This window comes from Rhinolophus sinicus, linkage group LG06 (genome assembly GCF_036562045.2).
Source record: "Rhinolophus sinicus isolate RSC01 linkage group LG06, ASM3656204v1, whole genome shotgun sequence".
Classification (NCBI taxonomy): Eukaryota; Metazoa; Chordata; class Mammalia; order Chiroptera; family Rhinolophidae; genus Rhinolophus; species Rhinolophus sinicus.
In genome coordinates, this window is record NC_133756.1 from 161,813,428 (window position 1) to 161,840,804 (window position 27,377).

At 59.5% G+C, this 27,377-nt stretch overlaps 5 protein-coding genes across 22 annotated transcripts in view; 3 read left to right on the forward strand and 2 right to left on the reverse strand.

Moving 5' to 3' along the window:
• Positions 1-2,343, forward strand: part of RAD9A (RAD9 checkpoint clamp component A) — a 52,069-nt gene extending 49,726 nt beyond the window's left edge. Inside the window, exons 15-18 of the mRNA XM_074336772.1 lie at positions 76-140; positions 232-369; positions 1,118-1,325; positions 1,408-2,343. Of these exons, the coding sequence (XP_074192873.1) occupies positions 76-140; positions 232-369; positions 1,118-1,325; positions 1,408-1,503 (507 nt within the window). The 3' untranslated portion in view covers positions 1,504-2,343. The remainder of the gene's footprint in view (positions 1-75; positions 141-231; positions 370-1,117; positions 1,326-1,407) is intronic.
• PPP1CA (protein phosphatase 1 catalytic subunit alpha) lies at positions 2,118-5,457 on the reverse strand. 2 transcript variants are annotated; one of them, XM_074336771.1, is made up of 7 exons: positions 4,947-5,457; positions 4,547-4,678; positions 4,165-4,395; positions 3,492-3,596; positions 2,865-3,088; positions 2,639-2,773; positions 2,118-2,566 (listed from the first exon to the last, which is right to left on the reverse strand). In XM_074336771.1, the coding sequence occupies exons 1-7, from the start codon at positions 5,440-5,442 to the stop codon at positions 2,456-2,458; spliced, it is 1,434 nt and encodes a 477-aa protein (XP_074192872.1). In that variant the 5' UTR covers positions 5,443-5,457; the 3' UTR covers positions 2,118-2,455. The 2 variants fall into 2 exon arrangements, with proteins under 2 accessions (XP_074192872.1, XP_019593316.1); XM_019737757.2 differs by having other exon boundaries at positions 5,192-5,349.
• A 697-nt stretch (positions 5,458-6,154) lies between these two features.
• Positions 6,155-12,356, forward strand: TBC1D10C (TBC1 domain family member 10C). Of its 8 annotated transcripts, none has more exons than XM_074336767.1 (11): positions 6,155-6,264; positions 6,513-6,695; positions 7,385-7,484; positions 7,700-7,807; positions 7,890-7,996; positions 8,199-8,313; positions 8,993-9,058; positions 9,188-9,377; positions 10,022-10,147; positions 11,050-11,204; positions 11,487-12,356. In XM_074336767.1, the coding sequence occupies exons 2-11, from the start codon at positions 6,544-6,546 to the stop codon at positions 11,832-11,834; spliced, it is 1,467 nt and encodes a 488-aa protein (XP_074192868.1). In that variant the 5' UTR covers positions 6,155-6,264; positions 6,513-6,543; the 3' UTR covers positions 11,835-12,356. The 8 variants fall into 8 exon arrangements, with proteins under 8 accessions (XP_074192868.1, XP_074192867.1, XP_019593305.2 ...); XM_074336766.1 differs by having other exon boundaries at positions 6,172-6,282; XM_019737746.2 differs by lacking the exon at positions 10,022-10,147 and having other exon boundaries at positions 6,175-6,282.
• Positions 12,004-18,004, reverse strand: LOC109450436 (uncharacterized). 10 transcript variants are annotated; one of them, XR_012497646.1, is made up of 6 exons: positions 17,700-17,949; positions 17,259-17,459; positions 16,565-16,720; positions 16,108-16,277; positions 15,802-15,907; positions 12,004-12,077 (listed from the first exon to the last, which is right to left on the reverse strand). XR_012497646.1 is itself a non-coding variant. In XM_074336775.1 (6 exons), exons 1-6 carry the CDS (start codon positions 17,840-17,842, stop codon positions 12,031-12,033), a joined length of 774 nt encoding a protein of 257 aa, XP_074192876.1. In that variant the 5' UTR covers positions 17,843-18,004; the 3' UTR covers positions 12,004-12,030. The 10 variants fall into 10 exon arrangements, 2 of the variants coding, with proteins under 2 accessions (XP_074192876.1, XP_074192874.1); XM_074336775.1 differs by having other exon boundaries at positions 16,565-16,715; positions 17,744-18,004; XM_074336773.1 differs by having other exon boundaries at positions 16,565-16,715; positions 17,700-17,990.
• On the forward strand, positions 17,463-26,530 carry CARNS1 (carnosine synthase 1). Its single transcript, XM_019737739.2, has 10 exons — positions 17,463-17,568; positions 17,999-18,025; positions 19,332-19,605; positions 20,357-20,446; positions 20,696-21,183; positions 21,384-21,558; positions 21,650-21,735; positions 22,413-22,644; positions 22,746-23,029; positions 24,277-26,530. The coding sequence occupies exons 1-10, from the start codon at positions 17,488-17,490 to the stop codon at positions 25,510-25,512; spliced, it is 2,973 nt and encodes a 990-aa protein (XP_019593298.1). The 5' UTR covers positions 17,463-17,487; the 3' UTR covers positions 25,513-26,530.
• The last annotated feature ends 847 nt before the right edge of the window (positions 26,531-27,377 follow it).

The following is a 27,377-nucleotide window of genomic DNA, read 5'->3' on the forward strand; positions in this document are numbered from 1 at the left end:
AGCTTCCTCCCGTGCCTTCACTACCCTGTCCTCCCTGCCCTGCCCTGGGCGTCACTGCTGTCTCTCCCCTCCTAGGGGCTTCTGAGCTTCGCAGAGTCAGCAAACTTGTCTCTTAGCATTCACTTCGATGCTCCAGGCAGGTAATTCTCAGCCTCAGGACAGGGAGGGGAGGGCTCTGGGGTGCCAGGAGCCAAAGGACCCTGACCTTGTCCGGGACCCATCACCTGCCAGGCCAGCCATCTTCACCATCACGGACTCTCTGCTGGACGCCCACTTTGTCCTGGCCACACTCTCGGAGCCATCCCCGAACTCCCAGGACCTGCGTTCCCCAGAGCTCTGCCGGCAAGCGCCTCAGCTCCAGGCTCACAGGTGAGGGTTCCCATCGACCCACACCTTCCTCCTCACCTCTGCATCCCGGCCTGAGCCTGCTGCTTCCAGCTTTTGGACCTCTCCCCTCCTCCCCGCACAGACACTTCCTGTAGGCCCCAGCCCCACACGCTCAGCCTTCCTGGTCAGCTGTGCTAGATCCTTCCCACCCAGGGAAGTGTCCCCAAGGTTGGGCTCGCTTCCTTTTCTGGCTGAGGCCTCCCCTCTGAGCCTCTGCCCAGGCCAACGAGGGAAAGGGGGTTGCTGGAGGCAGAGGGCTGCCTGGGGTGGGAAGCAGGTGGCTGGAAGGGCAGGTGGGTTGGGGAGGATGGGCCCAGTGTAGTTGAAGCAGAGGAAGTTTGGTCTGGCCCCCCGCCCAGCAGGTCCCTGGGCTCCAGTGCTCTCCAGCTCCTGTCCCTTGGGAAGGTGGGGGCTCAGGCCCCAGGTGGCCTAGCTCACAGGACTTGCTGCTCCCCCCCACCCTGAGCTAAACTGGCCCCAAGGATGCCTCCCTTAGGCCCCTACCTGAACTCTGATCAAATGATTCCAGGCCCACCCCCTCCAGGAAGCCACCACTTAACCCTGTATCCTCTCTTCTCCACCCAAATAGAAAGTAATACAAAATAAAACTAAGAGATCACCAGTGGTCACGAGGCCCCCACAGCCCCCGCCCCCCAGTCTTCCAAGGTGGCTCTGCCTCTGTACCCCATCTTCTTTCCCCGTTTCTCACTGACACCATCTCTACTTGTAGCACACCCCACCTGGACGACTTTGCCAATGACGACATTGACTCTTACATGATCGCCATGGAAACCACGGTGGGCAGCGAGGGTTCACGGACACTCCCCTCCATCTCCCTCTCACCCGGCCTCCAGCCCCCCTGTAACTCTGGCCCCCACTCGGAGGAAGAAGATGAAGCTGAGCCCAGTACAGTACCTGGGACCCCCCCACCGAAGAAGGTACGGTCTGAATGTGGAGGCAGGAAATGGGAGGCCAGGTGGGAGCAGCCCCCAGAACTCACTCAGCTTCCTATCATTCCAGTTCCGGTCACTGTTCTTTGGCTCCATCCTGGCCCCGGCACACTCGCCCCAGGGCCCCAGCCCTGTGCTGGCTGAAGACAGTGAGGGTGAAGGCTGAACTGAGAACTGTCTGTGTCCACAGGCTCTGGAGGAGTTGAAGCACAGCCTCCCCCTTTTCCCAGCACCAGCCAGGGGCAGGGCTGGATCTCCACTTGAGCAGGTGGGAAAGGTGGGCTGTGTTGGAGCTGAGCCAGCTGGAACTGCTGCATCCCCAGGCCTCAGCTGGTTAGTGGTAACTGGTCTGGGTCCTGTCAGCTCCCCCCGACACCAAGCCGTCATGTCAATGTCCAGGCTGCTGCAGAGGGGAGGGCCACCTGATGGGAGGTCCCTCACCTCTTACTCCAACCATGTGGCCAGGGCTGGACACCCACCTCCCCCAAGGGGAAAAAAAAATCACAGTGGGGCTGCTGGTCCCTCTGATCCACCTCTTCTGCCAATCATGCCATCTCACCCTCAAATCCTGGGCACACCTCTGGGATCCCCTGTGGCTAACAGACTCTTGTTCTTGCTTTCTCGATACTCTCTGGCCCTGGCTTGGAATTCTAGAAGCCCCTATGACCTTAACGTGTGGCTGGGTTGCCCTGGCTGAGGCCCCATGTCTGGCAAGCCTGCCCTCCCTGTGCAAAAGGATGCCAGGCCCAGTGTTTGGGACAAGGGAGACAGAGGCCAGGGTGAGAATCCAGCTTTGACCTTTATTCAAGAGACCAGATGGGTTGCCCAGGATCCAGCTGCCAGCCCTGAGGCCAAGCAAGGCTGGAGACCCACAACCTGGCCCTGCTTTGCCCTGAGCTGCAGCCTCAGCCCCAGGATCCTGCTTGCAGCCACTGAGGCACAGGCAGGGGGAGCCCTGGGGGATTGGACGCTGCTACTGATTCATTAAAAAAAAAAAAGAAAAATACACCAAGGCTCCGTGTTCCCTTGATGGGTGGGCCCAGGGGCCAGTGTGACCCCCACGGCTGTGAGATTGCTGTACAGTCCACCATCTGGGGCAGACGGCGGGCACGCGCAGGCTATTTCTTGGCTTTGGCGGAGTTGCGGGGTGGGGTGATGGGCCGGCCACCAGGGTTCAGGCCACTGAACTGCCCATATTTCCCCTTGTTCTTGTCGGCGGGCTTGAGGATCTAAGAGAGAGAACTGGTCAGGCTCCCGGGGCTGAGCCACGGGCCACCAGCCCCTTCCTTCCCCGCCCCTACCTGGAAGGAGCACATGAGCGTCTCGTCCACACTCATCATGGCGCCTGCGTTGTCAAACTCGCCACAGTAGTTGGGAGCTGAGAAGAGTGTCACCAGCTGCCGCTTGGCAAAGAACTCGTAGCCATCTTCTACCACCTGGATGAGGACAGCGGCAGTTAGTTCAGCAGGTGCTGGCTGCCCAGGCCCCACGGCCCCACTCCCACCTGGACCAGAGCTCCCAGCCCACCTGGTGTGCCCGGCAGATGAGGTCCAAGTCGTGCTTGTGCAGGAACTTGGCCACCACCTCAGCCCCGAAGGTAAAGGAGACACCACGGTCGTTCTCGCCCCAGCCCTGCACGTCCTTGTCAGGGTCAGACCACAGCAGGTCACATAACAGCCCCTGGTCAGGCACATCTGTGGGCCGCATGATACGCCTAATCTGCTCCATAGACTGCAGATCCGGGGAGAGACCTGAGGGACACAGGGCAGGTCACTTCCTCAAACACGCTCAAAACAAGGGCCCCCCTCCTCCAGAAAGTCTTGACCAATTAGCTTCTGCCTCCCCCCACGACCACCTGGCCCTCTCCTGGACTCCTGGAAGCCCAGGAAGGCAGAACTCACCGCCTTAGCCTGTTCAAGTCCCTGCCCTCTAGGAGCGCAGAGCTCCCTAGAGAAAGGAAACTTCTAAGTTCCATGCACAATGCTGAGGCCACAACAGCAGACAGTACAGCCTAACACTGGCGAGTGGGGGGGACATCCAAGCCCAGACCCCAGGGAAAGCTGTTCCAGGTGACTGGGAACACGTCCTCCAGCAAACACCTTCACCCCAAGGTCCCCAGCGATGTGGCTGGGCTTTTCCCAGAGCCGTCCTCACCTCCGTGGCAGCAAAAGATCTTCTCGTCCACAATGGCAGCGATGGGCAGGCAGTTGAAGCAGTCGGTGAAGGTTTTCCAGAGTTTAATGTTGTAGCGCCTCTTGCCTGCCCAGAGGGAGGAGATGGCTTGTGAGGCGGCCTGTCCATCCAACCCACAACCGGGTCTCTGGGCCCCGCAAGGCCGCCCAGACACAGCTGGGAGGAGAGCGTGAAACGCAAGGGAAACCCACTGCCTGCCAGTTTTCCAGGAGGAACCCCCGAGTTCCAATCCGGAACGTCAGGGTTGGCACCCACCTCCACCCTGTGAGCAGGGCCAGGCCAAGACCAGATCTGGTTTATCTCAGCTTCTGGCCAGCAGAGTCCAGTCCACATAGGCATCCTAAGTGCTTAAATAACGGATGTGCTAGAGGGAATGTTACCAGACAGGACCCTGTATTACAGTGTGGTCAGCCCTTTGGTCAGCAACCATTCACCAGACCCTTCCTGAGGGCCAGGCCCATGGCAGCAGAGCAGGAGAGCAGTAGGGCAGGGCCCTGCCTTAACCAGGCTCACAGTCTAGCAGGTTGTCTGTCAGATGTGGATACTCCTACCACCAAGTCAACGTAAGGGTCCCACCAAATAGTGGGGAGAGAACTTCAGGCCTCTGGCAGCCCCAGGCTCGCAGCCCACTCACACTCATCATAGAAGCCGTAGATGCGGTTGATGCTGGCACACTCATGGTTCCCACGGAGCAGGAAGAAGTTTTCGGGGTACTTGATCTTATAGGCCAGCAGCAGGCAGATGGTCTCCAGCGACTGCTTGCCCCGGTCTACGTAGTCCCCCAGGAAGAGGTAGTTGCTCTCCGGAGGGAAGCCACCATACTCAAACAGCCGCAGAAGATCATAGTACTGGCCATGGATGTCACCTGTGACCCAGGGAAGCAGGTCAGCACTAGTTGTGGGGTCTAGACTTGAACCCAGGGCCAGGGTCGGGCTCAACAGAAGAGGGATCCAGGGATTGGGGGAGGGGGGCGAGGACACCTTCAGGAAGCAAAAGGGCCTGGGCAGGGATCTCACCGCAGATTTTGAGGGGTGCCTCCAGCTCCAAAAGAATGGGCTGGCTCAGGAAAATCTCCCGGGATTTGAGGCACAGACCACGGATCTCATTCTCTGTCAACTGTACATTCTTGCCAGGCCGCGAACCCTGCACTGGAGGCGGAATGGAGCGTCAGGACCCTGGTTCCTCAGACAGGAGAAGGGTGGGTGGCACAGGTGCCCCATGGGCACTTCTAGCGGCGCCTGGGCCTCCTGGGCCCCTCCTTGCCCCGGGAAGCTGTTGCTGCTAAGACTGCCAAGACGGGACCCCAATTACCCTTAAGGTGCTCGAGGGGATTGCTGTGCGCAAGGGCCGAAACCCCCCAACACAGGACCCCTTTCCGGGGGTGGGGGGGATAGGCTTCTTAGATTTTTCCCTCACCCCAAGAGCCCAGGCCAACTGGTGCGTCCCCGGTCCAGAGGAGGGGGCTGCTCCCCGCCCGAGGGGCCCCAGACGCTCCCAAGGTGCGCCGCGAGTGGGGGGGCGGCTGCGGCCGCGGAACCTCGCGGCCCGTCCCCGCCCAGTCTAAGCTGGCCCTGGGAGGGGCAGGCCCGCCCGCGCGCAACTTCCGGGCCGGGCCGGGGGTTAGGGCGCAGCGGACGCTGACCTCCCACACCCCAGCCAACCTTCCAGTAGGCGCCCGATGATAGAGTCCAGGTTGAGCTTCTCGCTGTCGGACATGGCGGCTCTGCCGCTCCGGCCCAGCAGCTCCGGGCCCGCTCCTTCCTCCCGCCCTCCGATGCCTCCTTCCGGCCTGTCGCTCCTTCCGCCCGCCCCGGCCCGCCTCCTCGGCCGCCCGCCCCGCCCCGCCCCGCCCCACCCCGCTGGCTTCCCGTGCCCGCCGCCCCAGCTCTCTAGCGCCTCCGCTGGACGCCATGAGGGAGGCGGGGGCTCGGTGACGGGGCGGGACTTTGTGTGCCTGGGGCGGGACCTGGTCGGTGGGCGTGGCTTTGTGGGGTGAGGTTGAGTCTGGTTCCGCCCCTGAGGAATTACTCAGCCCCTTTCTGAGAATATGGGACCGGAAATACTGTGGAAGTTGTTTTTCTCTTTCACAGGCTGAACAGCCGAACTTCCCGCTTGGCGTGAGCACGTTAATAATCGCTTCCCCAAACACTGTGGATTAAGTCCTCAAAGGACAGAAAAGGAAACTGAGGCTCAGAGATAACAAGGGGCTGGTCCAATATCCGGCCTCACATTCACAGAGGACCTCTACCTCCTGAGTCTTTGTGGCCCCCGAGGTGACTGACCAAACCCAGACAGCTTCCACAGAACTCCGAGCCCATTTTGGCTCATACTGCCTGTGGTGCAATCTAAATTAATTTTTTTAATAAATCCCATCCTTGCCTGCCTTTGAGTAGCATAACCTGCATTGTGAGCATGTTAAAAGTATTACTTTCTAAAGAGCAAACATTAAATAAACCATAATTCTCATTGAAACCCTGAATTGAGTGTTTCATATGCCAGTATCCTCAACACGGGGCAGCCTGGCCTCTACCTCCAGCAGTCCCTGGCCCCATCAAGCCCCGCACAGGAACCCAGGGTACAGGGTTGGGTTGGTGGGAGGAGCCCACAGCCCAGGGGCACTGGGGCAGGCCGGAAAAGCCTCAGAGAGGAAGGGGTAACCCCCACACACACACTGGGGAGGGGCCCCCCCAGTGGGTAGCTGAAGCTGTGTCTGAGGAGGAAGTGAGAGGAGGAGGTGAGGTGCTTCTGGGAGGTAAGCTAGGGTGGTGGGGCAGGGGCTGGGTCTCTGAACAGAGGCCTGGCCTTTCTGCCACTTCAGGGTCTAACCCCCTCCCACCAATAGGAGTGGGGACACAAGGGGCTTGTTGAGATACCCTGAAACCTCCTCCCTCCAACCCCACAGCCAGGACCTGAGGCTGAGGACTGGTTGCATGGGAGGCCAGGCCAGGAGCTGCCTCTCTCACAGCTTCTCCCATCTTGCAGCCTCTTTGTTGCATCAAGGGTCTGGGGCACCATGGCCCAGGCCCTGGGTGAGGACCTGGTGCAGGCTTGTGAGCTGCAGGATGATTCCAGCTCTTTGGGGTCTGACTCAGAGCTGAGTGGGCCCGGCCCATATCGCCGGGCCGACCGTTATGGCTTCATTGGAGGCAGCGCAGCAGAGCCAGGGTAAGTGGGGAAGGAATGGGGGTGGGGGAGGTGCCAGGATTGAGGATAGGGGCTGAGAGCTGAATGCTACCGCGAGGCCCAACCTCAAGGGTCCTGGGTGGGTCTGGGGACTTAGCAAGTGTCACCCCTCCTAAGGCTGGCAGGACTGGGCCCAGGTGTCCTTGTCTCTTTACCCCCAACCTCCAAGGGTTTGGACCCACCTTGGGAACTGAACATCCTTTCCCTTGTAACCTCTGGCCCAGGAATCCCAAACCCAAATCACAGAACCCACACTTCTTTCTCCACCCTTCCCCTTTCCCAATATACAGACAGGATAAAAAGTCCAGAGACATGAAGGAACTTGCCTGAGGTCACACAGCAGATCAGAGACTGAACCAGTCTCAAACTCAGTACTCCTGGATTCTAGTCCAAGGCTCTGTCCACACAGCTTCCCCTATGAGTTGTCTGTGTCCCTATTGTGGGGGACAGCCAATCAGCCCCTCTCCCAATGCACACCTACACACCCCTTTCTGTCTTTCCTGCTTTCACCCACATTGGAGCCACATCCTTTCCTGTCCCCATGACAACCACTGGCAACTCTTGGGTGACAGGTCACCCCCAGGGGCTCACTCAGGTTGCATGAGGGTGGCAGATGTGGGCTGTAGGTAACAGCTGCCTGGCGCCTGGATGTCTATGCCATGTGCTCCCAGGCCTGGTCACCCTTCTGCAGACCTTATCCGTCAACGTGAGATGAAGTGGGTGGAGATGACTTCACACTGGGAGAAAACCATGTCTCGGCGGTACAAGAAGGTGAGGGGAGAATGGCCTGCCCCAGGCTGTCTTGGCTTATTCTTCTTTGCCTCAGCCCAGGCCCTGGCAGAATTTAGTCCTCTCCTGTGTCCAGTCTTTTCTCCCTCCCACCCAAAGTGGCCCTTGCTTGATGCTAAGTTGTGTTTGGGGCCTGCCAGCAGGAGCAGGGGAGGCTGGCCCTGCTGGCCTAATGGGGTGCCTTGGCCTCCCCACAGGTAAAGATGCAGTGCCGGAAAGGCATCCCCTCAGCCCTGCGTGCCCGGTGCTGGCCCCTGCTGTGTGGGGCCCATGTGTGTCAGAAGAACAGCCCTGGGACCTATCAGGTACAAGAGTTGGCAGGGGACCCCCCCTTTCCAGAGCCCCTCGCCACTTTGAGCCCTCCCACCTACCTTCCTGTAACCACAGGAACTGGCTGAGGCTCCGGGAGACCCACAGTGGATGGAGACCATTGGCAGGGACCTGCACCGCCAGTTCCCCCTACACGAGATGTTTGTGTCTCCCCAAGGTCACGGGTACGAGGCCAGTGATGCCCAGGGTCCCTCAGCCTCACAACCCCAGGCGTTTGGGCCCAGCGCCCCCTCCCCCACCCCAGCTTTATGTCCTTGCATCTCAGGGGCGCCAGCAAGGCTGGGGGTGGTGAGGCGTGGGCAGAGGCTGCAGAGAGGGGAAAGGGCTGCCCGGAGGACAGATCCCTAATGGGGTCTTCTGACACAGGCAGCAGGGACTCCTGCAGGTACTCAAGGCCTACACCCTGTATCGGCCGGAGCAGGGCTACTGCCAGGCACAGGGTCCTGTGGCTGCCGTGCTGCTCATGCATCTGCCCCCAGAGGTGAGTGCCCTCAACCCTGTGCTAGGGGCCCGAGACCCTGACCCCCCCAACCCCAGTGACCCGTGACTCCCAACCCCAGGGACTCTGAATTCAGGTACCTGGGACGCTTGACCCGCAACCCTAGTGACCTACTGACCTAGTAATCCTGTGCCCTAGGCCCATGACCCTTAACCCCAGGAACTCTGATGTCAGGAACCTGGGATCTTTGACCCCAGATCCTGTCCTAGTGACCCAGGGCTTCATGACTGCCAACCTCAGTGACTTTGAAGCCCAATGACCTGGACTGCAGGAACCTGGGACCCTTTACCCTTGACCCTTGCCCCAGTGAATAGGAGTCTGCATGTTATCACCTTGACCTCCTGACTCCTGGTTCTGAACCCTGTCACCATGATCCCTAAACCAATGGCCCCAAGAACCCAGGACTTGAGCTTTGGGAGCCTCCCAACCTTTGACCAGTGAGCCTCGATTCTGTGACTCTCAAATTCAACACCCTGAGCCCTGTGACCCATGAGCAGGGGAGGCTTTTGGTAAGAGCCCCCCCAGGTCTGAGTCCAGGCACCTAGCTCCAGAGTCACCGCAGATGGTATCCAGGCCCTCCCCTGCACCCCTGCCCCCTGCCCTGCTGCCCCCCTTGTAGCCCCTCCATGGTGGGCACTCATGGCCTGTGCCCCACCCCCAGGAGGCCTTCTGGTGCCTGGTGCAGATCTGTGAGCTTTACCTGCCAGGCTACTACGGGCCCCACATGGTAAGTCTGGGATGGGGCCAGAGGGCACAGGGGAGGGGCTGCGTGGGTGGGTGGGTGGAGGCCTGGGGACTGAGGGGGGCAGAGCCTGCTGGGCTTTGGGAGTGGAGGTGCTGACGGACGTGGCTGCAGGAGGCTGTGCAGCTGGATGCTGAGGTGTTCATGGCCCTGCTGCGGCGGCTGCTCCCACGTGTGCACAAACACCTGCAGCAGGTGGGCGTCGGGCCCCTGCTCTACCTGCCCGAGTGGTTCCTGTGCCTCTTCGCCCGCTCCCTGCCCTTCCCCACAGTGCTGCGCGTCTGGGACGCCTTTCTCAGTGAGGGTAAGTGGGCAGCCTCCAGCGGGCGGGGGGCTGGGCTGGAGCTCTGGGGTGTTCGGTGTGCACAGGGAATGAGCCCCACAGCTCTGCTCTGCCCTGCCCGCCACTGCCAATCCTGGCCCTGGGTCTAGGTGCCTGGCTGTGCTGAGGGTGGTGCCATCCTGCCGGCTCTGGGGAAACAGCCCAGCCCCAAGCCACACACCACCAGCGTAATGCATGGTAGCCCGTCCCCTGTGATACCACCATAGGCAGGGCAGCCTCTGCCTGGGGGAGGGCTGGTGCCAGGGAACCTTCCTGAGGTAGATGGGGCAGGAGTTGGGGAGGTGACTGCAGTGAAGCGGCTCAGGGACTGGCGCAGTGGGGACATGGCCAGCGGTAGAAGCGCTCATCACACAGCCCACAGGCACTTGGTGAACTCTCACTGGTGCCAAGCGCTGCTCTGGACACTGGGCCCACCTGAGTGTGTGGGCCTGCATTCTGGTGGGGGTGGAGATGGAAGGAGACAGTTATCAAACTAACGACATATCTATAGATTGTCATAAGTGCCATGAAAAAAATAAAGCAAGGGACATGACCGAGTGTTAGGGCAGTGGCAGGAGAGAGTGCTGCTTTTAAAGATGCTTGTGGCTGCTTCCTGACGGAGGCAGTCTTGCAGGGGCAGTGTGGAGGCTGGGAGCCCAGGCAGGACACTGTCCTCAGGGTCCAGGCTGCAGATGACCTGAGGCTGCGGGAGTGGAGAGAGGTGAAGCCAGAGAGGTGGATCCCTGAGCCAGGTGAAGAGTGGGGGAGTCAGGGCAGAGCTGTGGGGACTCTGCCTCGGTTCTCCCATCAGTAACCGCCTGCACTCTGTTCTATACGGTTGTCCAGCAGTTGCACCTAAAAAATGGTAGAAATCAATAAGCTTATATATTGAGCACCTGCTCTGTGCCCAGTTGGCGCCAGGATGGCTTAGAACTCTGGCCCCTGGTGTCCAAGTCACCATCTATGCGTCTCCTCCTCTCTAGCCTCAGGTTTCCAGGATGGGCCAGGGCAGGGCCCTGTCAGTGTGGCTGAGTTATCGTTGCCCTCTCTACTGAGAACAAGCACAGCCGCAGGCTCCCTTTTATAAAGACGGCATTAGTAGTCACTCACATCCCTTTACGAGTCACAATTGTCACTAGGCCTCGCTGGTCCCCTGACTGCTCTTCATAGCAGACCCCAGCCTACCTGGAAGGGATTCTGAGGCTCTGGGGATGGCCCAAGGTCACACCTGTGTGCTATCATGTGAGCACACGCATGTGTGTGCAATGCTGTTGGTTTAGGAGTGAGGAGCTCCAGCTAGAATCTCTCTGGAATCAGAAGGTCACAGCTCCTAGCGGAAAGGGCTTTAATGGGCAACCCCCAACCCCGCCCCCGGCCCTTCCTTGTAGGGACAGGGAGTTGAAAGAGGGCTTGGTGTCAGGTTATCCATCACCCCTGGTCCCCGGAAAGCTGCCCTGCCCACCAGTGTCTGTGGCTGCTGAGACATTCGCAATGCCCCCCCACGCTGCATTCTTCTCTCAGTCCTTGCTCCTGGCCTGGGTTGTGGCTGCAGAGCTACAGGGGGCTGGAAGGACTCCAGCCAAGAGCACAAGTTCAGGTGCAGACCTGAGGAGGGGCAGGGCTGACCCCCACTGAGCGAGCTCCCCACCTGCAGGTGTGAAGGTGCTGTTCCGTGTGGGGCTAACGCTGGTGCGCCTGGCATTGGGCACCACAGAACAGCGCCTGGCCTGCCCAGGGCTCCTGGAGACACTCGGTGCCCTTCGAGCCATCCCCCCCAGCCAACTGCAGGAAGACGTCTTCATGTCCCAGGTGGGTGCTCCCTGCCCGTCCTCCCCTGATGCATAGTTGGGGAAACTAAGTCCCAGAGCCGGAAGTCAGAATGAGAACTGGTACTCAGTTCCTGTCCTCTGAGCAGCAGAGAATGTGAAAACCCCAGGCCTCAAGTGCCTTTCTATGGCTCCCTTAGCAAGGCTGTCAGCCCCTCAACCCTCAGCCACTTCCTGGGGCTGTGTACTGCCCGCCCTGTGGGGACTTCATGGTTTCCTGCCCTCCCCCAGTCCAGGCAGACTCAGTAACAACCACTCCCCACAGGTGCACAGCGTGGCCCTGTCCGAGCAGGAACTGCAGCGAGAGATCAAGGCCCAACTGGCCCGGCTGCCAGAGTCAACGTCTGGGCCTCCCCCACGGCCCAAGGCCCGCCTGGCTGGGGCCCAAGCCATCTTTGAGGCCCAGCAGCTGGCAGTTGCGCGGGGAGGCACCAGGCCTGAGGTGCCCCGCATTGTGGTCCAGCCCCCCGAAGAGCCCAGGCCACCACGGCGCAAGCCCCAGACCCGAGGCAAGACTTTCCACGGGCTCCTGACTCGGTCCAGGGGCCCCCCTATTGAGGGCCCCCCCAGGTCCCATCGAAGCTCCACCTCCTTCCTGGACACCCGATTCTGATGGTCCCACTTCTAGGGTACCATGGATTCAGTGCCCCCCAACCCCAGTTGCCTGAACGGCTGATGCCATCCTCACAAACGGGCACCGCACTTTATGCCTGGGATTTGGTGACTCCGTTTCCTTTCCACTGTTGACCGAAGGTAAATGACCAGGCGGCATTAGCCAGAAATTAATGATTGCGATTTATTCGAAGGTCTCAGGGTTTGCAAACTGGAAACACGACTAGGCACTGTCCAGAGTGTCCTGAAGAAGAAAGAAAAGCTGAGGGTTATTCTAGTAAAACGCACATTCTTGAGCAGAATCAGCCCTGCATTCTTAGGCGCTGGGTTGATTGGAGATGGTGAACTTCCAGATGTCAGGCAGTCTGCACACATGAACATTCTTTCCTAAGTTCTTCATTTTTTCCGAAGTCCTATCTATAGGAATTTCTAAATCTCCAGGCATTGACGCACAACTGAAAAGTTCAAAAGTTTAAGGCCTCAGGCTAGTCAAAGTCAAATAAAATCGTTTTCTCATGCTTTAGCCCGTTTGGTCTGAACCAGTTGTGTCAGCTTAACTATATAGACTCCATCTTGAGTCAGCCTAGCTATAATGACTTCATCTTGTTTTCTTCACTCATCCTCACCATGAACTATGTCAAGCACAGGATGAAGGAAGGTCACAGAGGGGGATTTCGGGGGCCCAGGCCCACCATCCACCCACAGAGCTGTCCTGGTGCCTGGGCCTTTGCAAGCATGGAGGCAGCGCTGAAGGAAAAGGGGGGTAAGGGTAGTTGGCTGGGCTAGGTACCCCAAAGGACTCCTGGGGAGGCCTGGAATAAAGTCTTTCTGAGCAGAAGCCTGGCTCAAGTTGGATGCGTGCCCTCACCCCCAACCTTAGGCCAGCTGCCCTTCCCCTCCCGCCCTCACTCCCGCCCTGCCTCTCCTAGTCGGGCCTTGGTTCCACCAGACACACTAAGGCTGCCCATTGGCTGCTGGAAGGTGTTTACCAGCAACATGAGCCAATGGTAAGCCGTCTTGCCCAGCCTCCTGGGGGCAGGTAAGGCTCCACACCTGTGAGAGGAGGACTCCCCAAGTGGACGCTGGGCCCAGAAGTGGGGCTCTTTCCCTTATTCTGCCCCTCCCCCAAGGCTAGTTCAGGACGGGGTGGGGGGATCTAAACCAAGGTCCCACACACACACCCATGGTCCTGGTCTTGTTTTCAGAGAGAACCAGCGGGAACAAAGGCCTAGTGTGCCCAGGACAAAGGAGAAAGGTCCCGCCGGCCCTTGTCCCCTCCTGAAGCCCCACTGCACCCCCACGGGACTGCTACCATGGAAACCCCCTCCCACACTCACTAATTGCCCCCATGGGTGCCTGGGGCGCCTGGGACATGAGCCATTGCCAGGACAACAGGGCTGGTTCTGATGCACGCTTGCCTCCCTGTGGTGCCCATTTCCAGGTGCCCTGTCTCCCTGGGCACCCTCCCCTGCAGGATGGAAGGTGGAGGGTGGGGGGCATGGCAGGACTCGGGAGTACGGGGAGAAAGCATCTGGAATCCTGCTTAAAGGGTGGAATCACCCGTCTGCCCGTCCCAATGGCTGTGCTGGAACATTGGCATAGCCACGCATCAGACGCTGATTCTGAATGTGACAGGGCCACAGGCTGCGGGAATGCACTCACTCTACACGTGTTTGTGTGGTACTTATTACGCGCCTGGCCATGCCCAGGGTCCAGAGCAGACCAACCCACCCCCAAGGAGCCTGGAAGAGGCATCACAGAGGTCCAGGTCCAGATCTGCAGTTTCCTGAGGGAAACTGAGGCTCAAGAGCAGACCTCAGGTTTACCCCTACCCCCACAAGGGCAGCTATGAACCTGCCCCTCACCACTGGGCACTCACCTCAGTCTGCCCTGGGGTGCTCTGTGTCCTGCTCTCACCCACTCCCCAGCCTGGGTCCCAGCCCCTCTGACTGTGCAGCAGCAGCTGGGCCACAAGAGTTAAGAGAGCTTCCCAAGCCGACCCTGCCACCTGCCCGGGGAAGCTGCATGAATAATAACCCACTCATCTGCAGGTCACAGACCCTTCCCCACACACCCTCTCTCTGCAGGTGACACTGACGGCCTCTTTAGAGCAAGGGGGAAATGGAGGCTGGGGAAGTGGGGCGGCCCAGTACCCAGTCCAAGGGGGCAGAGTGGCTGGAGTGCAGATCTCTGTGCCTTCTAGATGATGCGTTGGCCTCAGAGCGGGGTAGCAAATGGAATCTCAGGCACTGCAGCAGTCAGGGTGGGGGGACTTGCCCCTGGAGTTCCGACCCCCAAACTCCCTGCCCTGCGTGGGCTCAGCTCTTCTGGGAGAGTAGGGGAACAGGAAAGGAACAGCCTTGGCCTAGGTGGGGCAGCCATCATGAGGCTGGGAGAGGGCCACAGTGACAGTGGGTCCCCCTGGATATAGACCTGAGGGGCAGGCGGTCTCCAGCAGGGCCCCTCCAGCTGGGGCTGAGTCACCACCTTTTTTACTCAGAAGCACTTTCTGGGCAGGTGTCTTATCAACCATCTTCATGGGGAGTCTGAGCCGAGGGGACAGACTAGAAGAGGACCAGCTCCCTTCTCGGGAGAACGCTTTTCTACACATGCTATCCCCACCCCACAAGGCTGTGCTAGCCCCTACAGCGCCTGTGCGCTAGCCGGGAAAAGATGCCTCTCCTCTAGGCACATGCAGCCCTGCCTGGCAGAAGGGAAGTGACCACTCACCTGGGTACCTTTGTGCAGTGAGCAACCTATACAACCATACTCAGTGAACCTGGCACACCCAGCTCCCTACAGACCTGTCTGGAAAAGGGCTCAGAGAAGGAAAGCCATCCCCCTGAGAGCACTCAGCCTGTGGGGACTGAAGCTGGGGTGGCACTCAGTGATATCTGTTGGCCTGGGTCAGCCCAGGAGACAGGAGTGGGAGGGAGGGTAAGTAAAGAAGCGGAAGGGCAAGTGGATCCTGCCTTGGTGGTGGGGAGAGCCCATGGTCTCCATCTGCACTGCTACCTACCCCAGAGGGCTCCCCTATCCCCACACTGTCCCAGGCTCTTAGAGGTCAGATTTGGACGGCCTGCAAGGTCTCTGCGTGGGAAAGACCCTCTCACTTTTCTCTGAGCTTCGGTTTTCTCTTACACATAATGCGATAATAATTGCCCCCACCCAGTCCCAAGAGGGCTCTATCCACCTCATTATTATGATTATTGTTCAGTCAAGCTTGGCAGCCGCCCAGCCTCTGATGATGTCCAGGCACGGCAGCAGACAAAGCAGAGCTTCCCCGTCAGCCTGCTTGCCCCAGGTTCCAGAGCCCTGCATCTGAACTGCAGCTACCTTACCCTGGTTTTCCTCCCTGCACCCACAAGGCAAACACCACCACACTCACTGCTGAGCTAGGGCAATCTGGGAGTGGGCACAGAACCTCACTGATCTCTGCGCATGTATGCGTGCACTCTGGCAGAGGGAAGAGCCCAGTTCCACAGCTCATGGCTGTGTGACCTTGGGCCAGTCACACCACCTCTCTGAGCCTCACTTTTCCTCCTCTGTAAAAGGCAGAGAATCGTAACTGCTACCTCACAGGGTTAAGTGAGATACAGCACATAGCGCCCTCCACCCAGTACCTGGGACAAGGTCAGGAAACGCTTGCTGACACTGATCCTGGGTGCTTACCTGCCTCCAGGCACCCCTTGCCCAGCCAAGCCTAGGCTAAAGTGTACATTCTAATTGCCATTTGAGGATGAGAAGATGAGTCCACAGAGGCTGCATAGCTTGTGTTACAAACAAGACAAAAAACAAGACAACAGGCGCAAAATGGAGTTGTTTATGCTAAACCTCATGTCACCAAACTGACTTAATTACAGCTTCAGCTCTCCCTTGGAATCTTAGACCAGTCAATTAGGAGTCGCCTGGTCAACACTAGTTAGACCCCTGCCATCCCCTAAAGGAAAGTGACCGCAGTAACCAACCTGGTTTTTTGCCTAGTAAACTTCCTTGCTCCCGCTCCCTTCTGCCCAGAAAGTCTTTCATTTTGCACAGCTCCTCCGGGCTCCTTTCTATCCGCGAGATTGGATGCTGCAATTTACGAATTGTTGAATAAAGCCAATAAAATCTTTAAAATTTACTCAGTTGAATTTCGATTTTTAATACTTGTTAAGTGGCAAAGCTCGTGCTCTTTGACGACTTCTGTGCCCCCACCCTGCTCCCACCGGTCGGATCAGTAGAGCTCAAGCTACCCAAACTGCAAGAGACTGGACTTTCTAGGGTGGCCGCACCTCATTCCAGGACCCTGGGTCTGTGGACCTGGAGCCAGGAGAGCCCTGAGCAGCCAGTACTGGAAAGCTGTGTGGAAAATGTGAGCTGGGCGGCAGGAACCTGGCTAAGTCACTTCTCCCTTCCAAGTTGGTAGACAGGGATGGGTCCTCACAGGCTGCTCTGGAAACAGCTGCAGAAAGGACCCAAAACTGCCACCCTTGTCCCAAGTGCCACGGGCCCCTCGGTACTCTCCACAGCCCAGGAGGTTCTTGAGGACAGCCAGGAGAGGGTCTGAGTTTGGGGACGTGAGGTGGAGGAATTGTAAGAATAGCCTTCATTTGCTGGGTGCTGGCACATGGGAATCCTCAAAGCCCTGTGAGATGGGAAATAGCCCCATTTTTGGTGGGAAGAAAGCGAGGTTCAGATCAGAAAGGGGCGGTGCTCAGGTCCCACCCTGGAGCGAGAACTGGAACCCACCTGGTAGGACACACACCTGAGCAGAGGGTGTGAGTCTCCGGGTATGTTCTTGGGGTGAATTCGTGCCTGTGATCAGGATCTCTTGGGGTGTGCTTCCGTGGGTGCACTTGGGTGTAAGGATGTGTGTCTTGGGGAGACTGCACGGGTCCAGCTGCCCTGGGTGTTGACAGGCAGAGCAGACCCTGTAGACGGCCCTCTTCCCTGCTCAGACCCACTGGAACCTGCCAGCCTGGAATGTCGCACCCTTTCCTTTTGGACATGTAGGGCAGAGGGTGTCCGACATCCCTGTGGGGGAATCTTTCTGAGTGGTCACTACTCTGATAGGGGCCAGGAAAGGTGAGGAGGGGACCCCACCTACATCCAGGGACCCCAGCCTAAGAGAGCCTTTCCAGGAGATTCTGCCATAGGGCAGCTGAGTGCTCATGGCTGGGACAGCTGCTGGCCGGTGTGCTGGGCAGCTCAGGACAGCCATCCAAGGGCAGGGCTCCGGACTGTGTGCCCCAGGCCTCTCCTGGCCACCCCCCACCCAAGGGCGGGTTGGGTCGTAGTACCAGTCTCTGTCAGCTCTGCTCTCCCCTCCCCCATCCTCTCTCCTCTTTTCGTTTCTTCCACTATGGGACATTCTCTCTCTCTGTCCCTGTCCTCATCTCTTTCTTTACAACAATCCTCTCTGATGTTCCCTGTCCATTGGTACCTGGTCCTCTGATTTGGTCTGTGTCTCCGAGGATTCCGTCTGTCTCTCTGTCTCTCCCTGGCCCTCCCGGTGCCCTGCTTCTTGCCGGTCCAACCCCGGGACTGCGGATCTCCTGACGGGTGGCGGGTTTCCGCGGGAGGGGCGGGGCGGGTCCCCTGGGCCCACGCTGCCGTCCAGGCACTGGGCATGTCGCTGGCGCTTCTATATAAAGCAGTGCTGCCTCAGCCCAATGCTGTGTTGCTGCCGTCGCCGAGTTCCCACCCGGTCCGTGCTGCCCGCCGAGCCCCGCCGAGCCTCTGCCGCCCGCCAGGTACCCCGGCTCCTGCCCGCGCCCCGGGGAGAGCCAGGGAGGGGGGCTGCAGAGCCAGAGGCTGCTGGCACGGGGACCTTGAAAGCCCTCGCCCCCCAGCAGGACCTGCGACACCACCTCCCCCCACATACCCACGCGGGTACCCAGCACGACCCCTGCTGGAAAGGCTGAGTACCCCCAGAGCTGCGGGGCTGGAGTTCACACATTCCTGAGTGATGTGTGAGCTCTTGGTGCAGGATCCACGGGTTGGGGCAGAAATCCCTCTGGCCTCCATGGGATGGGGTGGGGCAGCCTTCGACACTTCCTGGCAGGAACAAGAGGCCTGTGCTGGTCATCTCTCCGCCCCCAAAGTCTCTGGGGCTGGGCAGTGAGGTAGCAACCCTGCTGCCCTGACTCCCTCTTTTCTTTCTCTCTCTGTCTCTGCCATCAGGCTTTCAGTCTCTCCACCTGTAAGATGGTGAGTCTCCTCTGGTCCATCCCCCAAAATGCCCAAGTCCCCCACCAGGAGAGGGCCCAGAGGGCAGTGTCTGGCACCCAGAGCCTAACTCTGGGGGCTGCCCTGTGCACCCAGCTCAGACCCATAGCCAGCTGCACATGCCCCCCCCTCAGCTCCCTGCTCTGGGCCATGGGACAAGCATCTACTATGTGCCAGGCACTCGTCTCTCCTCATCAGCCCTGGGAGGTGGGCACTGCTGGTCTCCTTTGGCATTCATTCATGCTGCAACATTTATTGAGCACCTACTATGCATCCGGCACCATTCTAGGTTTGGGGTCACGGCAGTGAACACAATCTGGGCTCTCAGGGAACTGGCCTTCTAAGGTCAGCCACCAAGGCTCAGGGATAGGCACTGACAAGCCGGGATTCAAGCCCAGTCTGAGGCTCAGACCTCTGCCCTTCCGGCAGCGTACAGCATACCATCCCCCAGTGACCGAGGTGATTCTCTTGGTCCAAGCCTCATCAGCACCCAAGGGTGGGACAGACAAGTACCCAGCACCCATAAGGCCCAAAGAAACCTCACAATGTGTCCAAGGTGGCCCAACCTGCCCCCCAGAGGACAGGCCCACCTGTGTTCATACTGAGCCTCTAAACAGCCCCATGTGGGAGTCAGCCAGGCTCAGAGAGGAGCAGGGGTATAAGATTTCATCCAAAGAAAGCATTGCTGGGACTCAGGACATCTGAAAAGAAGGGCATCAGCTTTTCCCCTACCAATGCCTAGTACGGGCCTGGCCACACAGTAGGTCTTCGAGGCCGAACTGGGGATGACAGGGAACAGATTCACCTACATATTCAGGTCGCAGCAGAGCTCCATAGTGATAGATGGGTCATCGAGGCCAGAGAGAAAAGAGCAGCAGCCCAAGAGTGACATTCATTCATTTATTCTTCTGTCAACAAACATTTACGGAGCAGCTACAGAGTGCCAGGCATTGTTTTAGGTGCCAGCGTGCCTCAAAGAACAAAACAGACAAAAACCTCTGCCCCTGTAAACCAAGCTAGGACAGACCCTAGCACAGAGGGGGGCGGCAGTGGTCCAGACAGCAGCACACAGCTTTCTGCCCCCACCCCCGGGGCACTGGACATACTGTTTACAAAGCACTCCCACTTATGTGTTCCCGGTCTTCGCTCCCCAATCCAACCTCGTCCTCTCCTGTCTGCCCTGAACTTAACCCCAGGTTAGGAGAGTGGGGGCTTATACCCTTGGGTGACTGAATGTGCCACTTTCCCATCCTGCCCAACAACCACCACTCTGCTCCCCCACCCCCAGCTCTCCCTGGATCCGCTGGGTCTCGAGTGGGACTGCCCCCTGGGCTCCAAGAACCTGGAGGAAGAGGAGGGCCCAAGGGTAGAAGGCTCTGGCCTGCCGCCCCCAGGCTACTTCCCTGGCTCCTGGAGCCAGGACGTGGGCCTGGATTGCAAGGGCTCCCCCGAAGGGGCGGAGGCCCGGGCCTGGACTGTCTACTACTACAGCCTCCTGCAGAGCTGTCTGCAGCAAGCTGGCCTTCCGGAGACCCAGGACCGCAGCCAGGCGCCCCGCACAGGTGCCTGAGGGCTCCACGGAGGGGACCCCCTGGGGGGAGCGGGGGGGCCCCTCCGCAGCTCAGCCTGCTTCCCATCCCTGTCAAGGTTGGCCCCTTCCCCCAGGCTCTGGCTAGGTCTGAAGCCCGGGAGGCAAGCCAGTCAGCTTTGGGCAGGCAGGCATTGTTTCCAAGGGCCCCTGGCACCAGTCAAGTTAGAGAGCAAGGCTTCCCTCCACCCCCATAAGATCCAGCCCTGGAATTCGCAACCCTCGTTCTCTGGAGCCAAAGCTTCCATAGAAGTGTCTCAGGAGCTGCTGTAGAGACAGCCAGCAGTGGGCACCCAAGATCCCTCCTTTGCTTTACCTGTTTTACATAATCAAGTGGCTACTAAAGAGTGTGTGGATGGAGAATTCACAGCTAACATACATGAAAAAAAAGAATTATCACAGCCCTGGTTCCATTGTACAGACTGGAAAACTGAGGCACAGAGACTCCTCCCACTGTACAGGGGCCAAGGGTCCCACAGAAAGTCAGTGGCAGAGCTCAGGCTAGAACCCAGGTCTCTGGTCATCCAGCCTCCAGTGCCTTCTGGACCAGTTGCAGAGAAGGAAGCCCGCCTCACAGGGTGGGGATGGGCAGCAGCTTCCCCTCTGTCCCCTTTACTCTTCTCATCCAGACCTGGAATGAGAAGGGCCATGGGGGTCAGGAAAGGTGGGCAGAAACACAGAAAGGGGAACCCCTCCTGAGTTTGGTGATGTTCTCTTCCCCCAAGGCTGCCCTGGGGCAGAGGTGACCTTGTGCATTCTGGGATCCCCCAGCACCTTTCTGTCTGTGCTGCTGGAGGGTGGGGTCCAGAGTCCGGGTGAGTGTGTGCCCAAGTTCCCCCACCCCTTCCTACAGAAAGGGCAGCCCTGCCCTGGCCCAGCCATATCCCAAAATACCCGCCAACCCTGGCAACTGCCTGCATTCCACTTGACCAGTTGCCATGCTCTAAGTGGGGATGGGTTTAGGGAGCGGCTGCACCCCACTACCCAGGGGCCTGGGCTGGAGATGGAGGGCATGGGGGCAGGAAGCCTATCCTGGCCAGCAACCCTCCCCCCTCTGCCCACAGGAAACATGCTTCTTTGCCTGTCCCCTGCTTGGCTGACGAAGGTGCCAGCACCAGGGCAGCCAGGCGAGGCCGCCCTGCTGGTCTCTAAAGCAGTGAGCTTCCACCCAGGGGGACTGACATTCCTGGATGACTTTGTCCCTCCACGCCGTGTCACCTACTTCCTGGCGGGCCTGGGACTGGGGCCTGGCCAGGGTCGGGAGGCAGCTGAGCTCGCCCGCGACCTCACCTGCCCCACAGGAGCCTCAGCAGAGCTGGCCCGGCTACTGGAGGACCGGCTGCTGACAAGGCGATTGCTGGCCCAGCAGGGTGGTGTGGCTGTGCCAGCTACCCTGGCTTTCACCTACAAGCTGCCAGCACTACTGCAGGGAAGGGATGCCAGCCCGGGACTGAGGCTGGTGGAGTTGAGTGGCAAAGAGGGCCAGGAGACACTGGTGAAGGACGAAGTTGGGGCCTTTCTGCACTCTGAGGCCCTGGGGGATGCCCTGCAGGTAACAGGCTCCTGCCCCTGAGGTCGGTGCAGGGGCCCGAAGATGGGATCCATGGATGGTTACCAAGCCCTGCTGCTGCCCCATCCCTCTGTGGCAACCCCCTGCCTTCTTGCCTGTTTACTCATTGCTCCTATGGTATGACATCCCATCCTGCAGGTACATGGGGTGGTGAGGAGGTCCCCTTCTTCTTCCTGTTGCAGGTGGCCATCAAGCTCAGCGGCTGGCGCTGGCGGGGGCGGCAGGTATTGCGTCTGCACCCACGAGCAGAGGTGGACACAGTGGCGGACACAGTGCTAGCGTTGCTGGAGAAACTGGAGGAGGAGGAGAGTGTCCTTGTGGAGGCTGTGTGCCCACCTGCCCGGCTGTCCTTCCCAGGTGAGAGCCATCTGGGCCGGCCAGGGATGGGAGTTTGACTTGGCCTCCTGGCATCTCCGTGCCGGGCTCAGGCCTCACCGTCCTCCCCCAGGCAGTCCCCAACCTGGCCCTGCGCTGGCTGTGCGTATCTGTGCTGTGGTGTGTCGGACACAGGGTGACAGGCCCCTGTTGAGCAAGGTGAGCACGGCCCAGGTTAGGTCATGACCCTGATGCCACACTCCAGTCCCGCGCCATGCGGATGATGAGCATTCCTAGGCAGAGAGCAGTCTTTGAGGGGGCATCTTAGTCGCCTCTGCGAGGACTCCTGGGCCTGACACTTTTCCCTCCCCTCCAACCTTTCCTGCACCCCCCCACCCGCCTCCCTCAGGGGCCCTGGGGCCTAAGGCCTGGTGCGAATCTTCTTCCCAGGGAGATCTTGCCCACATAAGAGACTGACGCAGGGTCCCTGATACCAAGCTGGGGAGCTCGGAGAGTCTTGGGGACCCTTGTCAGCGCACAGCTCTGGGCGGGCGGAGCTGAGGGGGAGACTCAACTCAGCACTCAGGGAGTTCCACAGCTGGGACACACCAGGGTGGCACAGGTCCCAAGGGCTGCAGGAGCTAGGAGCAAGTGTGCTTGGAGCCCTCAGGGAGCTGAGACCCTAGCCAGGCCTGGAAGCCTAGGTAGAATCCCCAGGGATCTAGGGACCAGATGGGCAGTGGCAGGGGATGTGGTTTGTGCAGTGTAAGTCACATTGGAGAAGAGGCTTCTTGAACGTCCAGAGGGGTCTGGAGGTGTGCATGAGTGGTGGGGGCGGGTTAGTAGTCATGGGAGGGCTCCTGCTGGGCCAGGCCCCTGAGCTGCACCCTGCCCAGGTGGTATGCGCCGTGGGCCGTGGGGACCATCCTTTGCGGCACCAGAGCTCTTTGCCGCGGACACTGGAGGTGGCACTGGCCCAGTGCGGTCTGGGCGAGGCAGCGCAGGTGGCGGTCGTGCGGCGGAGCGTCAAGGCGGCGGCCGAGGCTGCGCTAGCCGCTGTGCTGGCTCTGGAGGCCGATCTGAGCGTTGAGCAGCGCGGCGGGCGCCAGGCCTGCACTGACTTCCTCGGTGAGTGCGGGAGGCTCGGGATGGAGGCTGGGGGCCGGGAGGCAAGGCCCGAGGGCGGCCCGCGCTGAGCCCGCGCCCCTCCCCCACGACCCCCGGCCCAGGCGTAGACTTCGCGCTGACAGTGGCGGGTGGCGCGCTGACCCCCGTGGCCTTGGAGCTGAACCGAGGCCTGTGCCTGGAGGCGTGCGGCGCGCTCGAGGGGCTCTGGGCCTCCCCGCGCTCGGGGCCGGTGGCCGAGGAGGCGGCGGCAGCCGCGCCACTCGTGGAAACCATGCTGCGGCGTTCCGCGCGCTGCCTCATGGAGGGAAAGCAGCTGCTGGTGATCGGCGGGGGCGGCTTCAGCAAGAAGTTCGTGTGGGAGGCGGCGCGCGACTACGGGCTCAAGGTGGGCGGGGCCGGGCTCAAAGCCCAGGCCTGAGGTGGAGGCGGGGCCCGGGTGCAGGGGTGGGTGGGCTTTGGGGCGGGGCCAGCACCACTGGGGCGGGGCCTTCGCCGGGAGGTCTCCCTGGAGGCACTAGATCCCAGGAGTAGGGACGGGGCCCGCCGCCTGGCCCATGTTAGAAGTCTTAACTCCGGCCTCTCGCTCAGTTCTGTCCCCGCCAGGTGTAAGAGAAGCCCAGGGTAGACGGGCCGGAGGGGCGGGAGCGGCGTTCAGGGTTAGTGGCAGACCAGGGCTTTGAATGCCAGGCTAATCCTGCAGAAAGGGCAGGTCCTTCCTTTGAGGTTGAATTCCTGAGGGCGTGAGGAGGGTGCTGGGGAGCAGCTTACAGATCCTGAATCAAGTTCACAGCAGTGAGCTCACATTACAGAATCTGGAGCCACGTAAGCACAGCAGACATTCTTATCCCCATTGAACAGTAAGAAAACAGATGCCAGATATCTAGGCTCTTCCTGGTCCCAATCTACCACAGTGGCCTCCTCTCCCCTCTCCCATAATACAACACTCCTTGGCAACCCTCCCCTCCAGCCATTCCTGTGTCTCTTCACTCCCTGCCTTGCACACTGTATTCTCTACCTGGAATGTCTCTTCATTCCTCACGCTGCCAAGTATTTACAGTGCAGACAGCCACCTTCCCTACCCTTTTCAGGGGCTGCCTCTGCCCTAGGTACCAACTGCTTTGTATCTGTGTTCCCCCTGCAGGCAGTGAGCTTTGGGGGTATGGGCCCCCACTGGGTTCCTCTGTGGGCACCTCCCAGTGTGAACACATTGGGTGAATGACAACCAAGAGCATAATGTTCAGACACCAGACCACCTGCCCCCAGCCCCAATCCTTTGGCCCTGGCCAGAGGCCAAAGGCAAAGTGAGGCTGCCTTTGAGAATGATCCCACCCACCTGCCTCACCCCTCCACTCTGCCCTCTTCCTCCTGCAGCCATCTTTCCCCTGGCTGGCTCTTATTCAGCTCCCAGCTTAAGCATTGCCTCCTCTTCTAGGATGCCTTCCCTCCCCTCCAGGCTGGGTTAGGGGTCCCACTTCTGCACCTTTCATGTATTCAGTCATCAACAAATATTGCTTTCAGCACCCAGTGTTGGTGAACCTCTGAGGGCCAAGACCACCTTCTAGGCCCCGTCCTAGGTCCCCAGCGGCCAGCACGGGCTGATCTGTATGTCTTGCCCTTCTGTGGTTTCTGCAGCTGCACCTGGTAGAGTCAGACCCCAACCACTTTGCATCCCAGCTGGTGCAGACCTTCATCCACTTTGATGTGACAGAGCACCGGAGGGACGAGGACAATGCACGGCTGCTGGCGGAGCTGGTGCGGGCACGGGGCCTGCAGCTAGATGGCTGCTTCTCCTACTGGGATGACTGCCTGGTGCTCACAGCCTTGCTCTGCCAGGAGCTGGGTCTGCCCTGCAGCTCCCCAACCGCCATGCGCCTGGCCAAGCAGAAGAGCCACACCCAGCTGCACCTGTTGTGCCGCCAAGGCCCCCCCTGGCCCTCGCCCTCCCTCCATGCTGTGCCTTGCTGCCCACTGGAGAGTGAGGCCGACGTGGAGAGGGCTGTCCACCAGGTACCCCTGCCCGGTGTTATGAAGCTGGAGTTTGGGGCAGGTGCGGTGGGCGTGCGGCTGGTGGAGGATGCACCACAGTGCCATGAGCACTTTTCCCGGATTGCCCGAGATCTGCAGGGTGAAGCTGACCACCCCGGCATCGGGCTGGGCTGGGGCAATGCCATGCTCCTCATGGAGTTCATTGAGGGCACCGAGCACGATGTGGACCTGGTGTTGTTTGGCGGGCGACTGCTGGCTGCCTTTGTCTCCGACAATGGCCCCACGCGTCTGCCTGGCTTCACTGAGACAGCAGCCTGCATGCCTACTGGGCTGGCACCGGAGCAGGAGGCGCAGCTGGTGCAGGCAGCCTTCCGCTGCTGCCTGGGCTGCGGGCTGCTGGATGGCGTCTTCAACGTGGAGCTCAAGCTGACCGGGTCTGGGCCACGGCTCATTGAGATCAATCCCCGCATGGGTGGCTTCTACCTGCGGGACTGGATCCTGGAGCTCTACGGTGTGGACCTGTTGCTTGCTGCAGCTATGGTGGCCTGTGGCCTGCGGCCTGCCTTGCCCGCCCACCCACGGGCTCGTGGCCACCTGGTAGGTGTCATGTGCCTGGTGTCCCAGCACCTGCAGGTACTGAATTCCACTGCTAGCCAGGAGGCCCTGCAGGCTCTTCATGACCGGGGCCTGCTGCGCTTCAATCTGTTTCTGTCTTCAGAAGAGGCCCTGGTGCCTAGTGAGTACGAGGAGCCTTACTGTAGTGTGGCCTGTGCTGGGTCCAGCCTGGCCGAGGCCCGCCTCCGCTTGCTGGGCCTCTGCCAGGGCCTGGGCATCGATGGGCCCCACTACCCGGTTGCCCACTTCCTGTCCCACTTCAAATAGCACTGGGGCCAGGGGGCAGGGGCAAAGTGCTGGGGTGGGGGGGGCTGTGGTGCCTTCTGCTACCCGATGCTCTCCCTGCCTCTTTTCCCATAGCCCTGCCCCAGCCCCCCTCACCCAGCCCATTGCAAGGCTTCAGGTCTGTTCCAGAGTGGCAGGGCCATTTTTACATCACGCCTCCCGGGCTTGAGGACCACAAAAGAAAGTATTTGGGGGGGGCCATTGGGCCCTCTTGCCCTCCCTAAGGCCCCAGTCCAGCCCTCAGCTGCCCCGGGATTCTAGCCATGGAGAAGCGACAACAGCTGCACATAAACACACACATCTCCCCACCCCACCTCCAGGGAGGTAGGAATGGGCCCAAACCCAGCCCACCCTCCCCACCCTTCCAAGTGTTTCTCTTTTCCTGCCATCTATGGGAAAAGAGAACCTGGCGGGCTCCTGGCATTGGACAAATCCCAAGAAAACCTGAGACTAAACCCCATCATTTAACAAATTCCAGGATAGTTCCAGAGCCTGCCGACAACTTTTGACAATACATCATTTGGCCTGAGCAGTAGAAGCTGGTGACCTGGGGTCAGGAGTAACCATCTCCCCGGCAGGTAGTCATGATTGCCCCATTCTACAGATGAGGAAACAGGCTCAAAGAGAAAAATCCACTGCCTCAAGGTCATATCACAGTGGAAGGAAGGTCGAGGGACAAGATGTAGAGTCCAGGTTTCTGCTTTTACTAAGTCTTACATGCCCACTCAGCTTCTAGGTCCTGCTCATCTGCCTGCCCTCATTCATATGTGGCTGAGACATGTGAACACCCCCCACCCATGCACAATGTATCTTTTCCAACAAGCTTCGGTGCTTTGGCCTCTGGCACCCCTAACTAGCATTGACAGAGGAGAGTCTACACTCCCTTCCTAAATCAGGGGAGGCTGCTTTAAGAACTCCTGCCTCTGCACAGCAGAGGAGCTGTGGTCATCTCCACAAGCATCCCTCTCCAAATAAAGGCTTAAGGAACTACTGAAATGTCCAGGGTCTGGGATAGGTTCTTGTGACTCGGACAACACCTCTCAGGCTCAGCTAGATGCGGGGCGGGGAAGGGAGGAGGGAGAAGTGGCTAGGGGATACCTGTAGAATCTGGAGCTAAGTTGACTGGGGCTGGGCCATGGCTCAGTCTTTTGGGTTGATCTTCAGTGGGGACCTGCCAGGGGCACGCACACCAGGACCCAAACCTGAGGGTCTCCTGAGGATGGAATTACAACCAGAGGGCCACATCCAACCAGATAACCTTGGTCCAGCCTGGAGACCTCTGAGGTCTCTCCATCGGAGTTCATATCTACTCATCCAGAGCCTGATCTGGCCCAAATTCACCCCGCAGAGCCCCATCTAACAAGAATCCATGCCCAAATCTAAAGTCACCGACCAGGTTTGGTGTGTTCATTCATTTATTCTTTTAATGAAGTTTTATTAAGCGTAGCTGGATTAAGATAGCCGGATTACTAAATGTGCTTAAATTGGCAACGGAGCAAACTCCAGCATAAGCCCATATTTACAGATGGATCAATGAGACACAAATCCCTTCTGGCAGGAACCTGGCAGCAATGCCTGGAAGTAAGCTGGGCACGGAGCAGTCACCCAGTAAATGCTCAGACCTGCAGGTCCTCGAGCATGGAGGCACATTAGAGAGACCCTGATGCAGCTGCCTCCTTTTCAGGGGCGAACAGAGAGGAGAAGACGCCACCTGCCTCTCGCCACCCAGTCAGCCTGTCAGCGCACGACTCAACAGGGCTGCGAATTCCATCTACGTTCATACCTGTATGCGCTTCCTACTCTGCCCCATCCAAACTCACTCTCCCCAGAGCTAAGATGGGCTCCTC

Coding starts and splice junctions, on each gene's coding strand:
- CARNS1 (XM_019737739.2), top strand. CDS start 17,488: ATGCTGTGTTGCTGCCGTCGCCGAGTTCCCACCCGGTCCGTGCTGCCC. Junction 21,736..22,412: donor ACAGGCCCCTGTTGAGCAAG/GTGAGCACGGCC, acceptor CACCCTGCCCAG/GTGGTATGCGCCGTGGGCCG. Junction 22,645..22,745: donor GGCCTGCACTGACTTCCTCG/GTGAGTGCGGGA, acceptor CCCCCGGCCCAG/GCGTAGACTTCGCGCTGACA.
- LOC109450436 (XM_074336773.1), bottom strand. CDS start 17,903: ATGACCAGCACAGGCCTCTTGTTCCTGCCAGGAAGTGTCGAAGGCTGC. Junction 17,460..17,699: donor CGTGCTGGGTACCCGCGTGG/GTATGTGGGGGG, acceptor TGCTTTATATAG/AAGCGCCAGCGACATGCCCA. Junction 12,078..15,801: donor TTTACTAGGCAAAAAACCAG/GTTGGTTACTGC, acceptor TTTCTTCTTCAG/GACACTCTGGACAGTGCCTA.
- PPP1CA (XM_074336771.1), bottom strand. CDS start 5,442: ATGGCGTCCAGCGGAGGCGCTAGAGAGCTGGGGCGGCGGGCACGGGAA. Junction 4,396..4,546: donor GGCACCCCTCAAAATCTGCG/GTGAGATCCCTG, acceptor CCTGGGTCACAG/GTGACATCCATGGCCAGTAC. Junction 3,597..4,164: donor CTACGGCTTCTATGATGAGT/GTGAGTGGGCTG, acceptor CCCTCTGGGCAG/GCAAGAGGCGCTACAACATT.
- TBC1D10C (XM_074336767.1), top strand. CDS start 6,544: ATGGCCCAGGCCCTGGGTGAGGACCTGGTGCAGGCTTGTGAGCTGCAG. Junction 9,378..10,021: donor GGACGCCTTTCTCAGTGAGG/GTAAGTGGGCAG, acceptor TGACGGAGGCAG/TCTTGCAGGGGCAGTGTGGA. Junction 10,148..11,049: donor GAGGTGGATCCCTGAGCCAG/GTGAAGAGTGGG, acceptor CCCCACCTGCAG/GTGTGAAGGTGCTGTTCCGT.